This window comes from Podarcis vaucheri (genome assembly GCF_965113315.1).
Source record: "Podarcis vaucheri genome assembly, chromosome: 13".
NCBI classification, from domain to species: domain Eukaryota; kingdom Metazoa; phylum Chordata; class Lepidosauria; order Squamata; family Lacertidae; genus Podarcis; species Podarcis vaucheri.
In genome coordinates this window covers 26632467-26650951 of record NC_138751.1, presented here as the reverse complement: position 1 = coordinate 26650951, position 18485 = coordinate 26632467, and the positions used below count along the sequence as shown (strand labels likewise).

General features: G+C 41.0%; 3 protein-coding genes across 3 annotated transcripts; 1 reads left to right on the top strand and 2 right to left on the bottom strand.

Annotated features, from left to right (window-relative positions):
- LOC309516594 (vomeronasal type-2 receptor 26-like) lies at nucleotides 1–4540 on the top strand (the record flags this gene model as incomplete). The annotated part of the gene is made up of 4 exons (XM_082195356.1): nucleotides 1–948; nucleotides 1295–1522; nucleotides 2138–2264; nucleotides 3411–4540. The coding sequence occupies 4 exons, from the start codon at nucleotides 1–3 to the stop codon at nucleotides 4313–4315; spliced, it is 2208 nt and encodes a 735-aa protein (XP_082051482.1). The 3' UTR covers nucleotides 4316–4540.
- Nucleotides 4541–8214: 3674 nt separating this feature from the next.
- LOC309516593 (olfactory receptor 12D1-like) lies at nucleotides 8215–9279 on the bottom strand (the record flags this gene model as incomplete). The annotated part of the gene is made up of 1 exon (XM_082195355.1): nucleotides 8215–9279. The coding sequence occupies exon 1, from the start codon at nucleotides 9151–9153 to the stop codon at nucleotides 8215–8217; it is 939 nt and encodes a 312-aa protein (XP_082051481.1). The 5' UTR covers nucleotides 9154–9279.
- A 3085-nt stretch (nucleotides 9280–12364) lies between these two features.
- On the bottom strand, nucleotides 12365–13318 carry LOC309516592 (olfactory receptor 12D1-like; the record flags this gene model as incomplete). Its single annotated transcript, XM_082195354.1, has 1 exon — nucleotides 12365–13318. The coding sequence occupies one exon, from the start codon at nucleotides 13316–13318 to the stop codon at nucleotides 12365–12367; it is 954 nt and encodes a 317-aa protein (XP_082051480.1).
- Nucleotides 13319–18485: the final 5167 nt, after the last annotated feature.

Here is an 18485-nt window from a genome sequence, read left to right as displayed (position 1 = left end):
ATGAACTACATGGCCTACAGGACCCACAGCAGCATTGATTTACTATTGTTTTGTAATCTGTCTGAGAAATATTCCTGGATTTTATTACAGCTCACTTATGGATCATTTTTAGCAGTACAAAGTGCAAAAATGCTATTCCCATTCTTGTACCAGATGGTGCCCAATGAAGCCCAGCAGCACAAAGGACTTGTCCAGTTACTTCAGCATTTCAGATGGACCTGGGTTGGGCTTTTTGCCGTGGATGATGACAAAGGGAATAGGTTTTTACAAACAATAGTGCCAATGCTTACCCAGAATGGCATCTGTTATGACTTCATAGTAAACATACCAAAATGGAGTTATATGGATGAGATGCTAGACTGGTTTTTTAAGCACATGGATGCTTATATCATTGTCTTTGAAAGAAAGGCCAATGTATTCTTTGTATACGGAGAACCTCCATCCTTTCAAGTTCTAAGAATGATGTTGTTTCTAGCACCCATGGCAGACTTGCCCCCTCTGGGTAAAGTGTGGATTATTACATCCCACTGGGATTTTGCATCACTCTCTATTCAAAAGATTTGGGATTTACAAACCTTCCATGGTTCCATATCCTTCACGGTTCACTCAAATCAACCATTGGGATTCCAAAATTTCCTTCAGATGCTAAGACCTTCATGGGCCCAAGGAGATGGTTTTATCCAGGACTTTTGGGAACAGGCATTCAGCTGTTCATTACAAATTTCAAATGGGCAGCATCAGGAAATGAAATACTGCTCTGGAGGAGAGAAGCTGGAGAGTCTTCCTGGGACCTTGTTTGAAATGGAAATGACTGGCCACAGCTACAATGTCTACAATGCTGTCTATGCAGTGGCTCATGCTTTGCAAGCCATTTACAAATCCAGTTCCAAAAGTAGAAGGTTGGGAGAACGACAGGAACTGTTTTTGCAGAATGTGCAACCATGGCAGGTAATTACAACTGAACATTTTGAAAAGACTATGTTTTCTTCCAGAAACCAAGAGAATTAATAGTCTGTATGATGCAATTCCTGTTCTGTGGTGCTTCTCATTTCCTTTCATGTCCCCCCCTTTTGGATATCTATTTGGATAAGTATTGGTTGCCCCATAATAAAATATTGTTATTTCAATTCATTAACTTGGAGCTTATGGAAATTAATGATCATTAGAAATATCAAATAATCATATAAGGTTTCCAATTCAATAATAAGACATGACTGCCCAATGGATGAAGTCACCACATACATTGTTGAAATGTTTTGAAACAGTTGTTGCTTTGTTGATACTTTCTATTTAGGTCCATCATTTTTTAAGGACCATGTTGTTCAACAATAGTGCTGGGGATTCAGTGTGTTTTGATGATAATGGAGAATTAGTTACAGGCTTTGATGTAACAAACTGGATTATTTCTCCGAATGGTTCGTTGTTTAGGATCAAAGTTGGAAAATTGGATCCTCATGCACCTTTAGGAAAAGAGTTAAGCATAAATAATGATCAAATTGTGTGGCATAAAGTTTTTAATCAGGTGAGATACAGTTCTGTGGCATTTAATGTTTTGACTCAAAATTTTCAAAGGTTTTGAGGACATCTAACTATATTTCAACTTTGATTTTTGTTAATCTCAATAGGAAGTATTATTATTTCATGAACCTTTTTGAAAACGATATTATATTCCAGTTCTAATTCTGATTAATTCCAATTTTATGTTTTATTTTTCCTCTCCCCCAATAAATAAATAACTTATTTCATGAATTGATTTCAGGATGGTGGGCTCAGTATTATCTTTAATGGACCCTTTTCATTTTAACAGATTTTTCCATATTTAAGGAAGCTATATCCACCCATCTAAAAAGTATACGTTTCTACATACACTATTAAACATACATCTCTCCATAGAGGCAGTGAGTAAGCAATCTCAAAGTTCAAGGACACATTCTAGCCAATGAAAACAAAAACAAGAAACTGGGAAAGAAAATGAAACATACAAAGTCCCTCCACAAGTAAATCTTAACTAGGCAACACAGAGAAAGGTGAACCAGCCCTTCACTCATTTGGGAGTTTTCCTTTCTTCTCCCAACCTGCTTTTTTGTGTGATCTCTTGTGCTCTCATTACTAATCTCTCTTTAGTGTTTCTGTACAGGTGCTTCCCCTTTCTGTGTGCAATGACTACTGCTATCCTGGATATAGCAGGAAAAAGAAGGAAGGAGAGAAATTTTGCTGCTATGATTGTGCTCCTTGTCCAGAAGGGAGGATCTCTAAGTATAAAGGTGGGAGGAATAGCGGGCACAATTATCATATTTGCATTTCCATAACTCAAAATAAAATGTAACCCCTTGAATGTATATGGAAATATTTTGCAACACATAATTTTAAACAAATCATAAAATACCTTTCTAATAATATTTAAGAGTTTCAAAGAGTATGGGATTGAGTGAATTTGTGTCCATCCCCATCTCTCAGTCTAAGAAACTTTACAGGGATGGAGTGAAGATCCCTTGCCAGGTAGTTCCACAGTCACCAACAGACTTTCCAAGATTTTTCCAGTCACAATAGGTAAAGGTAAAGGGACCCCTGACCATTAGGTCCAGCAGCGGACAACTCAGGGGTTGTGGTGCTCATCTCGCTTTACTGGCTGAGGGAGCTGGAGTACAGCTTCTGGGTCATGTGGCCAGCATGACTAAGCCACTTCTGGAGAACCAGAGCAGCACACGGAAAATGCTGTTTACCTTCCCGCTGGTGCGGTACCTATTTATCTACTTGCACTTTGACGTGCTTTCGAACTGCTAGGTTGGCAGGAGCAGGAACTGAGCAACGGGAGCTCACCCCATCATTGAGATTCGAATCACCAACCTTCTGATCAGCAAGCCCTAGGCTCTGTGGTTTAACCCACAGCGCCACCCACATCCCAGTCACAATAGGGTATACAAGATAAACGTTTCCTAATGGACCACCTGGCATTTCAAGTATATACTCTTCTTTTAATATTTTTTCATTTAATTGATTTTTATAATCTTACTTTGATGAACAGCAAGCTATAAATTATTTAAATAAATACATAATAAAGGACATTTCTGCTTTCTGCATATCCAATATCAGATGTGAGAACTCATTGTGGAAAATTTGTTCCTTAGTGCAACAACCTAATGTTTTACTGTTTCATGAGACAACATGAAACATTGTGAAGATTGTTTTTAGATTCTGTCTATGTGAGAAAAACATAAAAATTCCAAAGAAATTAAATAAATTGAATCCAAACTTTTCTGTTTATGTTTTCATGTGCATTTTTAATCCTGATGAAGGTGTCCATCATTAGATTCTTAGAGGTCTGTAACACCGAAAAAGTTAAGAACCAATGCTTTAGCTATATATTGATCAATGTCTGAAATATTTAAACAGCTCTTCCTTTATTTAAGATATGGATGCCTGCGTGAAATGTCCAGAAGATGAGTATCCCAACCATGGCCAAACCCAATGCATTCCCAAGGTCCTAAGTTACCTCTCTTATGAAGAAGATTTAGGGCTCATCTTAGTTATCTTGACTATTTCTTTCTCTTTGATCATAACATTCGTACTTGGGACTTTTATGAAGCACAATAACACTCCCATAGTCAAAGCCAACAATCGGACTCTCACCTACATCCTCCTCATCTCCCCCCTGCTTTGTTTCCTCTGCTCCTTTCTCTTCATTGGACAGCCTCAAAAGGTGACCTGCCTTCTCCGACAAATCACTTTTAGCATCATCTTTTCTGTGGCCCTTTCCAGTGTTTTGGCAAAAACCATTACTGTGCTTCTGGCATTCATGGCAACCAAACCAGGATCCAGAATGAGGAAATGGATAGGGAAAAGGCTCGCAAATTCTATTGTCCTTTTCTGCTCCTGTATTCAGGCTTGCATAGGTACTCTTTGGTTAAGTACATCCCCTCCATTCCCAGATACGGATATGCACTCCCTGCATGGGGAAATCATACTAGAGTGTAATGAGGGTTCAGTGGCCATGTTTTATAGTGTGTTAGTCTATATGGGTTTGCTGGCCATTGTCACCTTCATCTTGGTTTTCCTGGCCAGGAAGCTACCTGACAGTTTCAATGAGGCCAAATTTATCACTTTCAGCCTGCTGGTGTTTTGTAGTGTTTGGTTGTCCTTTGTTCCCACCTATCTGAGCACCAAAGGAAAATACATGGTAGCTGTGGAGATCTTTTCCATCTTGTCCTCTGGTGCTGGATTACTGGGTGGTATGTTTTCCCCAAAATGCTACATTATTATATTCAGACCTGAGCTGAACACCAGAGAACAACTAATTGGCAAAAAAAGAACATGAGTGCATATTTTGGGGTTTTTTCTGCTTGCGTATGTAGTTCATTTGAAATTCTGGTGGGAGGGATTTTATAAGAAATTGGTGATGTTTACCCACTTGAGCAAACATCTGTCCTTAAATTATTATATGCATTCCATTTCAACTAGGTTCTCACTTTGGTCAGCTAAAACTATTACTGTTTAACTGGTCAATGGAATCCCAACTCGAATGAGGGCAGAATTATCAACTCTGATGATTTCTCCTTGTGCAGGTACCAAGCATTTAAATGGTTTGGAACATTTTTTTAAAAAAATGTGTTTGTGTGTGTATCCACATACACATGATCAGTGCTGGCATCATTCACCTAAATGACTTACTGTAATTACAAAACCAATGCTACGATATAGCCGCATGTAATTACAATGCACAGTAAATCAATGTCCTCTGAACACCAATCATTAAAATGTACTGTAAACAGCATATTAATCAAAATAGTTATAACAACAGACTTTCGGGGTGGCGCCATCGGTAATGGCGGACTCCCTCTGATCTGGAGGGACTAGCTCCACGCGAAACGGGTCTTTTCCGCTACGACGAAGCGGGGACCCTTTCAAAAATCACAGGCGGATGAAGCCTGTGACCATGGGACTCGGCGGGCACCTTTAGCGCCCCCCCCCAGACTGCAAAAGAACCCACTAACGGGCTCCGGAGCGAAGAGGGGGAAATGGCGCGGTGCTGAGAGTCAACTGCTTCTTCTGTGGAGCGAAGCTGCACAGCCATTGCCGGAGAGTGCTGCCTTTTTCCTGGGACAATTTGGCTTCTAAAATAATCACCCGTGAGTACTTAAACTCAGACAATTGGACTTTAAATAAGGACTTTTGAGCAGAAAGGAAAATTGGACTTAAAAGTTTACCTCAATTTGGCACTGAAACGGGAAGGTCTAAACAGGAAGTCAGCCTTCCGTTTCTTTGTAGATAGATTAAAGCAAAGACATGGCAAACTAGAGCTCAGAAAATCGCTTGTAAAAGATTAACTTTCATCATTTAAAATTGTTGAACCCCCGGAAGCAGGGGAAGAGGGGGGATTTTTTCGGACTGTTTAAACCTGCAGAAGTGAGTCTAAAGTAAAGTAACTTTCCACCGTCCTGATCCTGGAGCGGGGTGTCAGGACTGACTTTTTTTTTTTGAAGCTCATTGACCAGAGACAAACGTTTTTGACAGATAGCTATAAGAAGAGAAACATTGATTCCATTGTTCCCCTTTGCTTTTTAAAGGAACAAATATTGACAAAATATCTGAAAAAGGAAACTTTGTTGTTAGACTTGTTTTTAAAAGAAAGAACAAATAGAAGTTTTCCCCCTAGAGGGAGACTGTGAAACTGTAACCAACTCCGTGGAGCTTGCAGCTGTTACAGATTACATTTGTGGGAATAGACTTCTGACCTTGCAGGACAATGTATTCAGAAGCTCTGTTGTGTGCTTTCTCTAAAACAAATGCCCTACTGGAACAGCTACATGAGAAGACGGATTTGATGACTGATGCGATCAGAAATTTTGAACAGGCAGTGGGAAATTTTATGGAGCCCACCCAGGAATTAAATCAGGAGTGTGCCCTGATGGAACAGATGAGGGAAGAGGATGTTGCTGAATCTTGGGCGCCAGAGACGGAGGGAGCTGTGGCCCAGCAGGAACATGAGCTTTTGGATTTGACAAATGAACTTGGAAAAAGCCAGATTTGGAAAGATAAAGTTTGGTTTGGCTTGGAAATGGGGGGTTGGATAGACCCCCCTATGCAGGGATGTTTGGACTTTTCAAGTCTGGCAATGGGCCGTGAGATGTTTGGGGTTGTGGGGGCTCTTAATTTTGGAGGGACTTTGAAACATGTTCTTAAATACCACATGGAGTTTAGTGTGGACTATGGAAAAGGGGCTGATTTGTTGAGAAGGGTTAAAAACATTGTTAAGCTGGAGTTCCCACGAGTGAAAGGAGCAGGAGACAAAGGAAAATACAGTTGTAAATATGAAGAAGAGCCACGGAAGGGACATGGAAGAGACTTAAGGGCCTCGGATACAAGGTTACCAGGTTAATGCGCTAGATCGATGGGATAATAAGTACTGACAAAACCCAGGACCAGGAGGAAGGGACACTGGATGAAGACTGGATTGTTTTTATTTCTTTTTTTTTTACTACTAGGATTGTTTTATAAAATTGATGAATGTTAGAAAAATGTTGGAACGAAATTACTTGGCTTTAGCAAAAATGTTTAAAGAATTATGTAAGAATATTATGGTTATGAGAAGTTGGTAAAAATAAGATTTAAGTTTTAAGTTTTAAGGCTTTTTATAGTAAAATAAGATTAAAATAGATTAAGGTAATGTAATGACAGAATATTATGAAATATGGAAAGGATTTGCTGCGACAATTAACAACTAGGATACAAAAAAAGGGAGGAGGAGGAGGTCAAAGAAAGAAGGTAATGACAGTTGAGGATTTGAGAATGATGGATTTGTTTTTAGGTGTTTGTGGTGTATTTTTGTTTTTTGAATTTGTATTATTTGATGTGGTTTGTTTTTTCTTTGTTTTTTCTTTCTCTTTTTCTGCTTTGTTCTTTTTTGTAATTCTATAAAACTTTCAATAAATATCATTTTTTTAAAAAAAACACAAAATAGTTATAACAACAATTTATACTGGAGGAACTGAGAGAAGCAAAATATAGCAACTTTCAGAGATTCCTGTGTTTTCTTGCTTCCACATATTCTTAGCATAGCATTAGCAACTTCATATCTACTGTAAAGGGCCATCCTCCAAAAAGCATAACAATAAAAAGGTGTTAAAGAGCTCCGGGAAGCCCCCATCCCATATTGGTTTTTTAATAAATAAAACTAAAAAAGTTAAATGAAGCTTTTAACTTCCAGCAAAATCACCCAGAATAACTTCCATTCACATTATAATTCACTGACCCTGTATATAATTTGAGTATGGAAGTCCCCTTTAGAGTGCCCAGATCACAGTCTCTTTTGTCCTTTACGGACTACCATAGGAGGTGGAATGGCAGTCTTTGAGTAGAGTTCTGGGGAATGTCTGAGGAATCTTAGAATTGTAGAGCTGGAAGGGACCACACCACAAGGGTTATCTAGTCCAATCCTCTACAATGCAGGAATCGTTTGCCCTACATGGGGCTCAAACCAAGAACCCTGAGATTAATTCTCATGCTTTGTGTGCCAAAGCCCCGTGCCCCACAGTTACCTATTGATTAATAAACACACAGACACGAGTATGTAGGTTAATGGGCTAAAACAGGCCATAACTTTATTGGTTACAGATGTGAGTGGTTTGTCTTAGGCATTGGATGAAGCCCAACTATATCTTGACTCCCGCCTGTCTGCAGAGAGTCAAACTAATGGTAAAACACCAGAAGGGGAAGCCCTATGACTGACATCAAATAGAGGCACCCCGAGCGGCATGGCCCTAGCGCCCCAACTGTGCTGCAGTTTAAAACACCCATGGCCATACACCCTGCCTGCATTGATTGGCCGGGCAGGTGTGACATGGCCAGGAGTTGGCTTGAGGGGCGCCGCAATCCCCTGCCCCCTAGCCAGGCCACCAAACAAAGTGTAATGTGATGCACATTGCAGGGTGGAGAGAATCCTAACTTCACATATGCACACATTTATGCTGAATGCTGGCTGAATGCTGGCTGAATGCTGGCTGGAACTGACCAGAAGTGAAATCTTGGGGTCATAGTCTATAATCCATAGCCACTCTGTTCAGGTAGGATTCTCTCTCAGCCCTACCTGAAGATGCTGGTGATTGAATCTGAGACCCCCTGCATCCAAAGAAGATGCTATATCACTGAAGTACAGCCTCACATTTGAACTATTGCTCTCACATTTCACCTATCGGCCTCTGCAAACAGGAAGACATGTCATCTCACCTTTTGACAGCAACAAGCTACCAGTATTTTCCTTATGGCTAATTTCATTTCCTTGTTTCTCAGGGTATAAATAAGGGGATTTAATACTGAGACACCTACATTGTACATGAGGGTGGATATCATGTCCGACAGTGGTATATCTCCTGAGGAAGGCAAATAGTTGAATAAAACAGGCACATAGAGCAAATGCACAACTGTGAGGTGGGATGTGCATGTGGAGAAAGCTTTCCATCTTGCTTTGTTTGACTTGACCTTCAGAAGGAGAAAAGATATTATATAGAGGTAGGAGAAGAGTGTGAGGATGAATGGGATCATGACAATTAAGCCAGTGACTGTATTGAGAAGGCTGATGTTGAGCTGGATGCTACTGCAAGCTAACTTCAGCAGTGGCTTGATGTCACAAAAGAAGTGCTCGACAAGGTTTGGGCCACAGAAGTGCAGCCGGGAGGTCATCACAGTGTGCATGAGTGCATGGCAGAATCCAGTGCCCCAAGAAGCTGCTGCAAGCAATAGGCATGTGCATTTGTTCATAATAACAATGTAACGCAGAGGATTGCATATAGCCACATAACGGTCATAGGCCATAACTGCCAGAAGGACACCTTCACTGCTTCCAGTGAAGTGGAAGAAATGGAGTTGAGTTAGGCATCCGCTGAAGGAAATGTACTGAGGTCCTGATATAAAGCCTGCCAGCATCTTGGGCACAGTGACTGTAGCATAGCAAATGTCCAGGCACGAAAGATTGCTGAGGAAGAAGTACATGGGTGTGTGGAGGTGAGCTTCAGTCAGCACTGCAAACAAAATGATACTGTTTCCTAGCAGACTGATGAGGTACAACATCAAAAAGAGTAGAAAGAGAAAAGGTTGCAGTCCTTGGAGATCTGTCAAGCCTAGTAAGATAAACTGGCTCACTTCTGTTTGGTTCTTCATCTGTTTTCACAGAAGTGGTAGCCTGTTAAAACCTGTAGATTTTAGTAAGGACACAACATAAATAACTGAAATGTCTTGTCAGCGCTTATCCACATTTAACTTTTACCCCACTGTTTCCAGACACAAGTCTGTGCCTAAAAACTCTTGTGTCTAAGTTTTATTGTTTTGCCCCAGAGCTTTCCCTGAAAAAAAATCATGCTCTTTAGTGCTCAATCAATTTGAGTTTTCCATGGATTGCTATTTGCTCTGATTGAGCTTTAAGAGCAGGTTTTCGTGGGGAAAGGTCCAGAGCAAAAAGAAGAGCTACTCAGACATGGAGCTTTAAAGTGTGGTCCATGCCTAGAAAGAGTCAAGGAAAAGCAAGTGTGAATAAGCCCTCCAGTGCAGCCTCTAGTAGGGATATGCATGATGCCTTTTTCCATGTAGTACTGCTAAATACCTCAAATCCCATTTATTTCAATGGATCTCCACTAAGCAAGATTAATTCTGGATCTAACCCACTAAACAAAATGGACCAATTTAATCACATCCTTACAGGTTTTGCATTCACAGTAATCAATTTGGATTTTTACCCCTTTCTCATTTTTAAAATTCTTATTTTTGATGCATTTTTGACTCTCTCTTTTTGGAGATATTTTCTGAATGTTTGATCTCAACATTTGTCCATACTTGAAACTTACCGATCTGTTTGAATTTCTATTGAAGATGCATTGAAGGACAGTGTACCTCCTATCCAAGTGCTTATGCTGCTGAAATGTAGCTAACAATACAGTGCTATAAATAAAAGTAGTTATATCTCTATAGCTGTAATGGCCAGGGGCACATTAGCCCCTTGAGGCAAAATGTATATAAGAACTGGCTTCATGAGTCCCACACCATATTATTATATGCACTGGAGACCAATTACTCAGTCCATTTCAACTGGTAGTAGTAGTGATGTGGAATACATTAATTAAGAAAGGGCTTCTAAAAGTGACAAAGGAATTAGTTGCACAACTTCCATAATATTCTTGCAGCAATGGAATCACCATCCATTCCCACCTTGGTGGCTTGCAGAACCAAAATTCTCATGAACATCAGTAGGCACTGCAGACTGCAATATACAGAATGAGAAAGAAGTAAGGCAAGCGAACCAGCAAAACCACTCGCTCCTTCTTAACTACTTAACTATTGCCAGGAAATTGTTTTTATTTTTATTCTTTATCTCTGTCTTCACTAAACAGCCTTTTAACCTTCTGGACTTTAAGTGACCCAACTTACTCTAAATACTGGGTAGAGCAGTATAGAACTTAACCATCCCACACCAGGGCCCCATAGCCCAGAGAGCAAACCGTCAGGCCAGCTCTTCACCTTTAAAGGTGTCAATAATAGGTTATTACCTGAAACTTAACTGTTTCCCTTCCTGTATCTAACCTTCAAAAGTGACTCAATGAAGTGCCAAATTAACTTATTAATAAACATGACAGCTTGGCTCTGAAACTGGCACGCCCCAAAGACATGTACCAAGCATGCATCCAGATGGTATATGATGCTAGAGAACAATAGACTGTGGGGTTTCCAATCACTGGTCAATCAGTCAGGGCTGCCAGTTTATATCTGTGATTGTCCACAAATCTAGGTAACAGGCACTGTGCAGCAGGCTGAAAAGGAAACAACAAAACACTATTCACAATGCAATTCTTTTTTCTGAATTCAAAGGGGGGAGGGGTGAAATTATTGCTTTGGTGCTCCAGAATAAGAACATTGGAAAAAATATTTCTCTTCCAAAAATAATATTTTTCTTGCAAACAATTCCAGTAAAAGTTCCTAGATGTTATTTGATTAAATTATTCAGAAGAAGAATAAAAACAGAGGAGAAACTTGTTGTGGTTCACAGGCAACTTTATTAGAGGGTCTGTTGATCAAGCAATAGTTCAGACTAGAAAATAAAGCCTGGAAATTAAGGGATATGCACGTGTGTGTGTGTGTGTGAGAGAGAGAGAGAGAGAGAGAGAGAGAGAGAGAGAGAGAGAGAGAGAGAATGTATATTCCACCTTTCCATTGTTATCATAATGCTGAGAGAAGCTTCCCAACAAGGTAAATTTGGATGATTTGGGGGCATTCTCCCCAGTTGAAACATGATCTTAATAAACTCCACAAGTCAAATCAAGGGCCCCAGAAAAAAAATTCTATTTCTTTGTCACTGAATTTTCTGACTATCTAACTATGTTTCCCTATATTTCTGTTTCCTTAAGTCCACATGTTTTGCAAGAAGTGAGGCTATCCAAATGTTGAATGTTGCCTCTGTAACACTAAACATGTCTGGATTTATTTTTATTATCATTATCATTATTTTAAAAGAACACTTTTCCAATTGCTGCTGCTGGAAAAAGAAATCAGGTTTCTCTGCCTTAACAACAACAAAACCACAGCCAGGCAGTGCTATATACCCAAAGAAAAAAACATCTGCGCTTATTTGTGTGCAGTTTGGCAGGCTTAAGCCACTTTGCAGGAGCTCCTGTCTCTACAAATTTCCAAAATTTGGAATTTTATAGCCGTTTTTGGATCCCCTGTTATAGAGAATATGGGACAGAGACTCAATATATACAGAGCAGCTTGGGGCCCAAATTATGGAGGGTCCACATAACTCAAAGGTAGGTCAGATTGTTTTATAAACAAAGAAATAAAATACATAAAATAAAATATGTGGAGTATGGTGGTTAATGGGTTAACCTCTGGTATGCCCTGTGCCTGGGAGGGACTTCTACGGAAGTCAGGCATGTCTGTGTATTTTAGTTTATGTGTTCTAGCTCTGATGGAGTTTGCTGCTTTGCTTGTAAATAAACGCTGTAGAATAGAAGTACAGTGTTTGGACTCTCTTTTCCTTCTTCTTACACATGAAGGCAACCGCTGCTACCCTGCTACTCTGCCTTAGGTGAAGTTTTTCCCAGAAGATTGCGCAGAGGGAAAAGCAGTGTTTTCCGCACAGGGAAATGCACTGGACAGGCAGAACTCCCAAGAAAATACATGGTGGATTAGGTTGCCAGATATGTCCTCATCATCTAATGTAATAAGGGCAAATGTAAAGTGGAATGCCCTAGATAATGCGAGCAGGGTCTGGGCTTGTATTTCTCTTTATCTCTTTCCTCCACCATGCACTTCTCAATACCAGAAACAAAACCCTATTTTCTCATTACATGCCTGCATCATTTATCAGATTGTTCAATCTTATTCACATCAATATCTGTATCCTCACTGTGATCAGTAATCTCCCCAGGCTTTTCCTCAGAGCTGACTTCATATCCTGGTTCCTCAGGGTATAGATCAAAGGGTTTAAGAAAGATGTAACTACACTGTACATGAGGGTGGCTATCATGTCTCTCTGAGGTAAGTCTCCTGATGTTGGAGGGAGGTAATTGAACAAAACTGGCACATAGAGCAAACCTACAACTGTGAGGTGAGTGCTGCAGGTGGAAAAGGCCTTCCATCTCCCTCTGTGTGACTTGACCTTCAGTAAAAGGAAGATGATGATATAGAGGTAGGAAAGGAGTGTCAAGAAGAAAGGGATCATGACAATTGAGCCCGTGACTACATTGAGGAGACTAAGATTGAGTTGTGTGCTACTGCATGCCAGTCTCAGTAGTGGCTTGATATCACAAAAGAAATGCTTGATGATATTGGGGCCACAGAAATGAAGTTGGGATGTCATTACTGTGTGCATCAGGGCATGAAAGAACCCCATAGTCCAAGTTGTGGCAGCCAGTAGAATACACACACGTCTGCACATAATGACTGGATAGTGCAATGGATTGCATATGGCCACATAGCGATCATAAGCCATGACAGCTAGAAGAAGAGCCTCACTGCTTCCTAGGAAATGGAAGAAATGAAGCTGGGTGATGCATCCAACAAAGGAGATTCTTCGATGAGCCAACAGGAATCCAGATAGCATCTTGGGAAGGATGACTGTAGAGTAGCAAATGTCCAAGCAAGAAAGGTTACCGAGGAAGAAATACATAGGTGTGTGGAGTTTGGTCTCAGTCACCACCACGCACACAATAGTACTGTTGCCCAACACAGTTACTAGATAGAGGAGGAAGAAGAAAACAAACAAGACCATTTGAACTTCCTGTTGGTCTGTTAAGCCCATGAGTATGAAGTGAGTGCTCTGTGTCTGATTCTCCATTGTTGCTGGGATTTTTAGAAAAAGCAGATAAAAGAATTATTTTAGAATGTCATGATTATATATGGAAAAGAAATTTCATATAAAGAAGACTAATAAATATGTGATTCCTTACATTTCAAAGAGAATTGCAACACCTATGCTCATACTAACAATCCTCTTGGGAGTCCACACTCTCCACTATGAAATATTGCTGAAAACACTTCAACAGGTGTCTGCATCCTGCCAAGTAGATGATTATAATTTTGGTTAAAGAGTTGGCAGAAAAACTCCAGAAAAAATCAAATAGTTTTGGTGCTCTGAATTTCTTCCCCATCCCAATTTCCTGAAAATATGCCCTTCAATCATAATGGGGGGGGGGGGGTTGGATTTTCTGTTGCTTTCTTGGGGAAAATAAATTTTCCCATAAATTTCAGGAGGGGGGTGGCCCTTACCTTACAAAGGCTTGGCAGGAAGGGTGGCTTGTAGGAAGCTGCATAAACCATCTGCATCCGAAACCTTTGACCAATGATTGGTCAAAAAAGAACTTCCTATAAATGTTGTCCCAGCAAACATATAACTCAGTAGGTTAGAGTGTGGTGCTGATAATCGCAAGGTTGCAGGTTTAATCCCCATATGGGAGAGCTGCATATTCCTGCATTGCAGAGGATGGGACTAGATGATACTCAGAGTCTCTATGATTCTATATTTGTTCTATAAACACATACACACACACACACACACACACACACACACACACCCTGTGGCAAAACAGCTGATTTGTGTTAAGGGGTTGGAAACAAATTCTCAGAATGTTTCAGACAGCCCTAGTAAAAAATGTTGGTCTCAGATACTAGAAGGCCAGACATGTTCCCTACTGTGATAGTTATGAAGTTGACACAATAGCCTTTGGGCAAGCCTAGCCTATTTCATAGAGTTGGTGTGGGAGAAAATGGAGCACATAAATCTAACAACCCTCCCTTTCATTTGTGGCCAACAATCCAAATACGTTTACCATATTTGGATTATGCAAGAAATCTTCACAGGCCAGAGAATAGATGCTGTAAATATGTGATTGCCAAAATGAAAGCACTGAGGCAGAATTTTCTGTTATCGTATTTATGGATAAAGGAAGCAATGAACTAAGGCAGAATGGGAGAAGTAGGCGGTGGTAAAGGCTTTGACTTGTGTAACGATATTAAAATATTCATAACATAAAATGGGAAGGGCAACTATTTTGCCCATTATTCTCCAGGGGAGGACTGAAACAGCACTAGAGGTGCTCAACAGCAACAACAAAAATTCAAGTGATTTTTAGGGGGGCAGGAATCTTTAATAAGAATTGTTAGCTCACCTCTGCAGGCTTGAATGCTAGATTGTGGTGTTGGTGGTCATCCTTAACAGAAAGTCTATTAAGAACATAAGATCAGACCAAAGGCCCATCAAGGATTCTGGATCAGATGGATGGAGTGGGAGACTACCCTACCTATTCCAGATTTCCTGAATCTCCTTCCTGGATCCCCATCTCCTCCCTGGACCATAAGGATGTGACAGGAGAATACTTCATCTAATCCAACATCCTGGATCAGACAAAAGGTCATCTAGTTTAGCAGCTTTTTCTAATAGAGGCCAACCAGATGCATACAGAAAGCCCACAAGAAGGAACAAATAACAGCTCTCTCCTCACTTGTGATTCAAAACAACTGGCATTTAGAGACATACCACCTCCAGCAGTGGAGGTAGAACATAGGCATTGTGGCTAGTAGCCATTATTCACCATGAATTTTTCTTATCCTCTATTAAAGCCATCCAAGTTGGTGACCACCACCACAACTTGTGCAAGTGAACTTAACTGCAAGAGAACTTCTTCTCTTTCCCATACAAAGTTATTCCCCATTATGTACCTGTGAGGCTCAGTTTCTCCTCTCTTTGATGGTGAAAAACTGGGAAGTAAAGAAAGGGATAAAGACTTGCTAAGTGCAAAATTAGAAGAGCAAGAGAAATTCCCAAATACTGCAGTGTAGCATCAAGATTCACCTGAAGAATAAACACCCTCCTGTAATCATATTGACTCTATATATCACCGTGGAAGTAAATACTTTATCCAGTCACTGATTACAATGAAACCACGAACCACTTGAGACAGCAAGGATGATACAATAACACAACAAATATTCCCGTGGTGGGAAGGCAAAATGGAGTGTAATTTTGAAGACTGAAGCTAGCAGGTGAATAAGCAATCAACAATCCCATAGGGGATATGATATTCAGATTTCATTGTATTTATTTGAAATCTCAAAGGTTTTGGAGATAACGCTATAGGATTTTGGTTTCCTTCAGTTGGGGGACCACTAGACCACAAAAGACTCAAAAAATATATCTCACTCATTCTTCCACACTATGCTCTCCTCTCTCTCTCTCTCTCTCTCTCTCTCTCACACACACACACACACACACACACCTGTAGCCCAACTCCCTGTAATAGCAAACTTAGCTGGTGAGTTCAACAAGGATTGTTGCTAAACCGGACCACTGTAAACTTCCTGCCACAGTTTTTAGATAACCCTTCTCCTCTTTCACCCATTTCTTAAAATCTCACAAGAGCTTGGTTTAATGAGGTTTGCCTGACAGACACCAGGACTGGAGAAATAAGAATCACTTATTCTGATCTTCATCTTCATATGGCTAGAAATCCAGGGAATCATATGCAGAAATGGTTAGGGAAAAGACTGGCAAACTCAATTGTTGTCTTCTGTTCCCTTGTTCAGGTTGGCATTAGTTGCGTCTGGCTTGGAATATATCCTTCATTTCCAGATGTGGACAAGACATCCATGCATGGTCAAATCATGCTTGTATGTAATGAAGGATCTGTTTCCATGTTCTACATTGTACTAGGCTACATGGGTTTTCTGGCCATTGTCAGCTTCACAGTTGCTTTCCTGGCCAGGAAATTGCCTGATGGTTTTAACGACACCAAATTCATAATCTTCAGCATGCTGATATTTTGCTGTGTTTGGATGTCTTTTGTGCCTACATATTTGAGCAGCAAGGGGAAGTTTATAGTAGCTGTGGAAATTTTTGCCATTTTGGCTTCTAGCTCTGCTTTGCTGGTTTTTATCTTTCCCCCAAAATGCTACATTATTGTACTCAGACCTGAGAGGAACAAAAAAGTGTATATACTTCAATAATCAAATTCTTCTGTCAAACAATTTTGATGTGAATCTTGCACTCCCTGAGATAGTTTATGGTTGCGGCAGAGGAAGAATTGATAAATAAACTGTACATTATTATTATTATTATTATTATTATTATTATTATTATTACACAGACAGGCGGAGACCTCCCAACCCCAGGCGACACCCGAGTGGAATAATCACTCAAGAAAACGTGTTATGGGATTAAAATTTGGCCAAAAGTTTATTAAAGCTTCAGATGTAGGGAGACCTTGGCTTAGGCATTGGACGCTTATCACTCCCAGTCCCCGGCAGGGGATCTGGGGAACATCAGGGTTATCCAGAATGTGTGGGGATTGGGCTGGCTCTGGAGAATGTCTGTTCAAGCAGAGAGCCCGCCCCCCCCCCATTTCACTGCCATCGCAGGGGAGAGAAATGACAACCTATTAACATATGGCCAATTCCTCCCCTCAAAACAACCCCTTTAATGGGGAACCCTGGGATCACCGCTGCAGGGGGGGCGTGGGTCACTGCTTCACACACAAACACACACACACATTTAGGGAAGATAGACTACAAGATTCCGCCCAAGGCCTGAAACTGCCAAAGTTGTGACATTTTGCTACGGGGAAGGCAAAACCTGCCAATGCAGGAAAATTCCTTTCCGGCCCTTCAACAGTGCCCATAACCTAGCAGTGCCCGTGTACCTGTGAAGAAGAGGTTAACCTGCAAAAGAAGGCTTAACTGAGGGAGGGCAGGGTGGGAGAAGCTCTGAAGCCAATTGAGAATTCCCGGGTAAGTTCCACCCAATGTTGGGTGGGCAGGTTGATCCCTCCCCTTACCTGGCCAACTCTCTCCTGGCAACACTTCCCCAGCTGGGATTCGGTAACTGGCAGAGGTAGGCAGCTACCTCCAGGTGCCCAGTCGGGGAGGGGGAGCCAGGCTGCACTGCCAGGACCGCATGGGACCGGGAGGGGGGCTGTGTGTGACCACACAAAAGGCTCCCCCCATTTGATGTGGAGAGCGGTTATTATTATTATTATTTCAACTTTTACACTGCCCTATACCTGGAGGTCTCAGAGCGATTCGCAAGATCACAACATATAAAATCAAACCAAAAGCAGTAACCCAATAACCCTCCCCCCCAAAAAAAAGCCACATTCTAAAAGGGTGTTGGGTGTCAATAAGATCAACCAAAGGCCTGGTTAAAAAGGAATGCTCTTGCCTGGTGCCTAAAGGTGTGTGATGAAGGTGTATAATATATTTTATTTTTTAAAATACAACACTTTAAATGTATTTCCATTAAACATCCACATTGACTCAGTTGGGAGTCATGGGCTTCCTCCAAACAACTTTTGGCCTGGCCTTTGGCTTAGACTCACTCTGACCTCTTATATGGGATTTGGTATACAAATTTTCCCTTGGCTTTTTTGCTGGCCCATGTGGATAGCAGGCTCGGGTGAATATCTGGTGTTTCCTCTCTTTATGGTCTTGATTTATGGGCTACTACTAAAATGAGGAGGGGACGCAGGTGGCGCTGTGGGTTAAACCACAGAGCCTAGGACTTACCGATCAGAAGGTCGGCAGTTCGAATCCCCGCGACGGGGTAAACTCCCGTTGCTCGGTCCCAGCTCCTGCCTACCTAGCAGTTTGAAAGCACATCAAAGTGCAAGTAGATAAATAGGAACCGCTCCGGTGGGAAGGTAAACGGCGTTTCCGTGCGCTGCTCTGGTTCTCCAGAAGCAGCTTAGTCATGCTGACCACATGACCCGGAAGCTGTCTGCGGACAAACGCTGGTTCCCTCAGCCCATAGAGTGAGATGAGCGCCGCAACCCCAGAGTCGGTCACGACTGGACCTAATGGTCAGGGGTCCCTTTACCTTTTACTAAAATGAGGCTGCATTTTAATCTGTATTTTAAGCCGTATTTTACTTACTTGTTGTTGTTGTTGTTTTCTATTACGTTTTATTGTAATTTATATTTGGTGTTAGCCGCCCTGAGCAGCTAAAATTAATAATA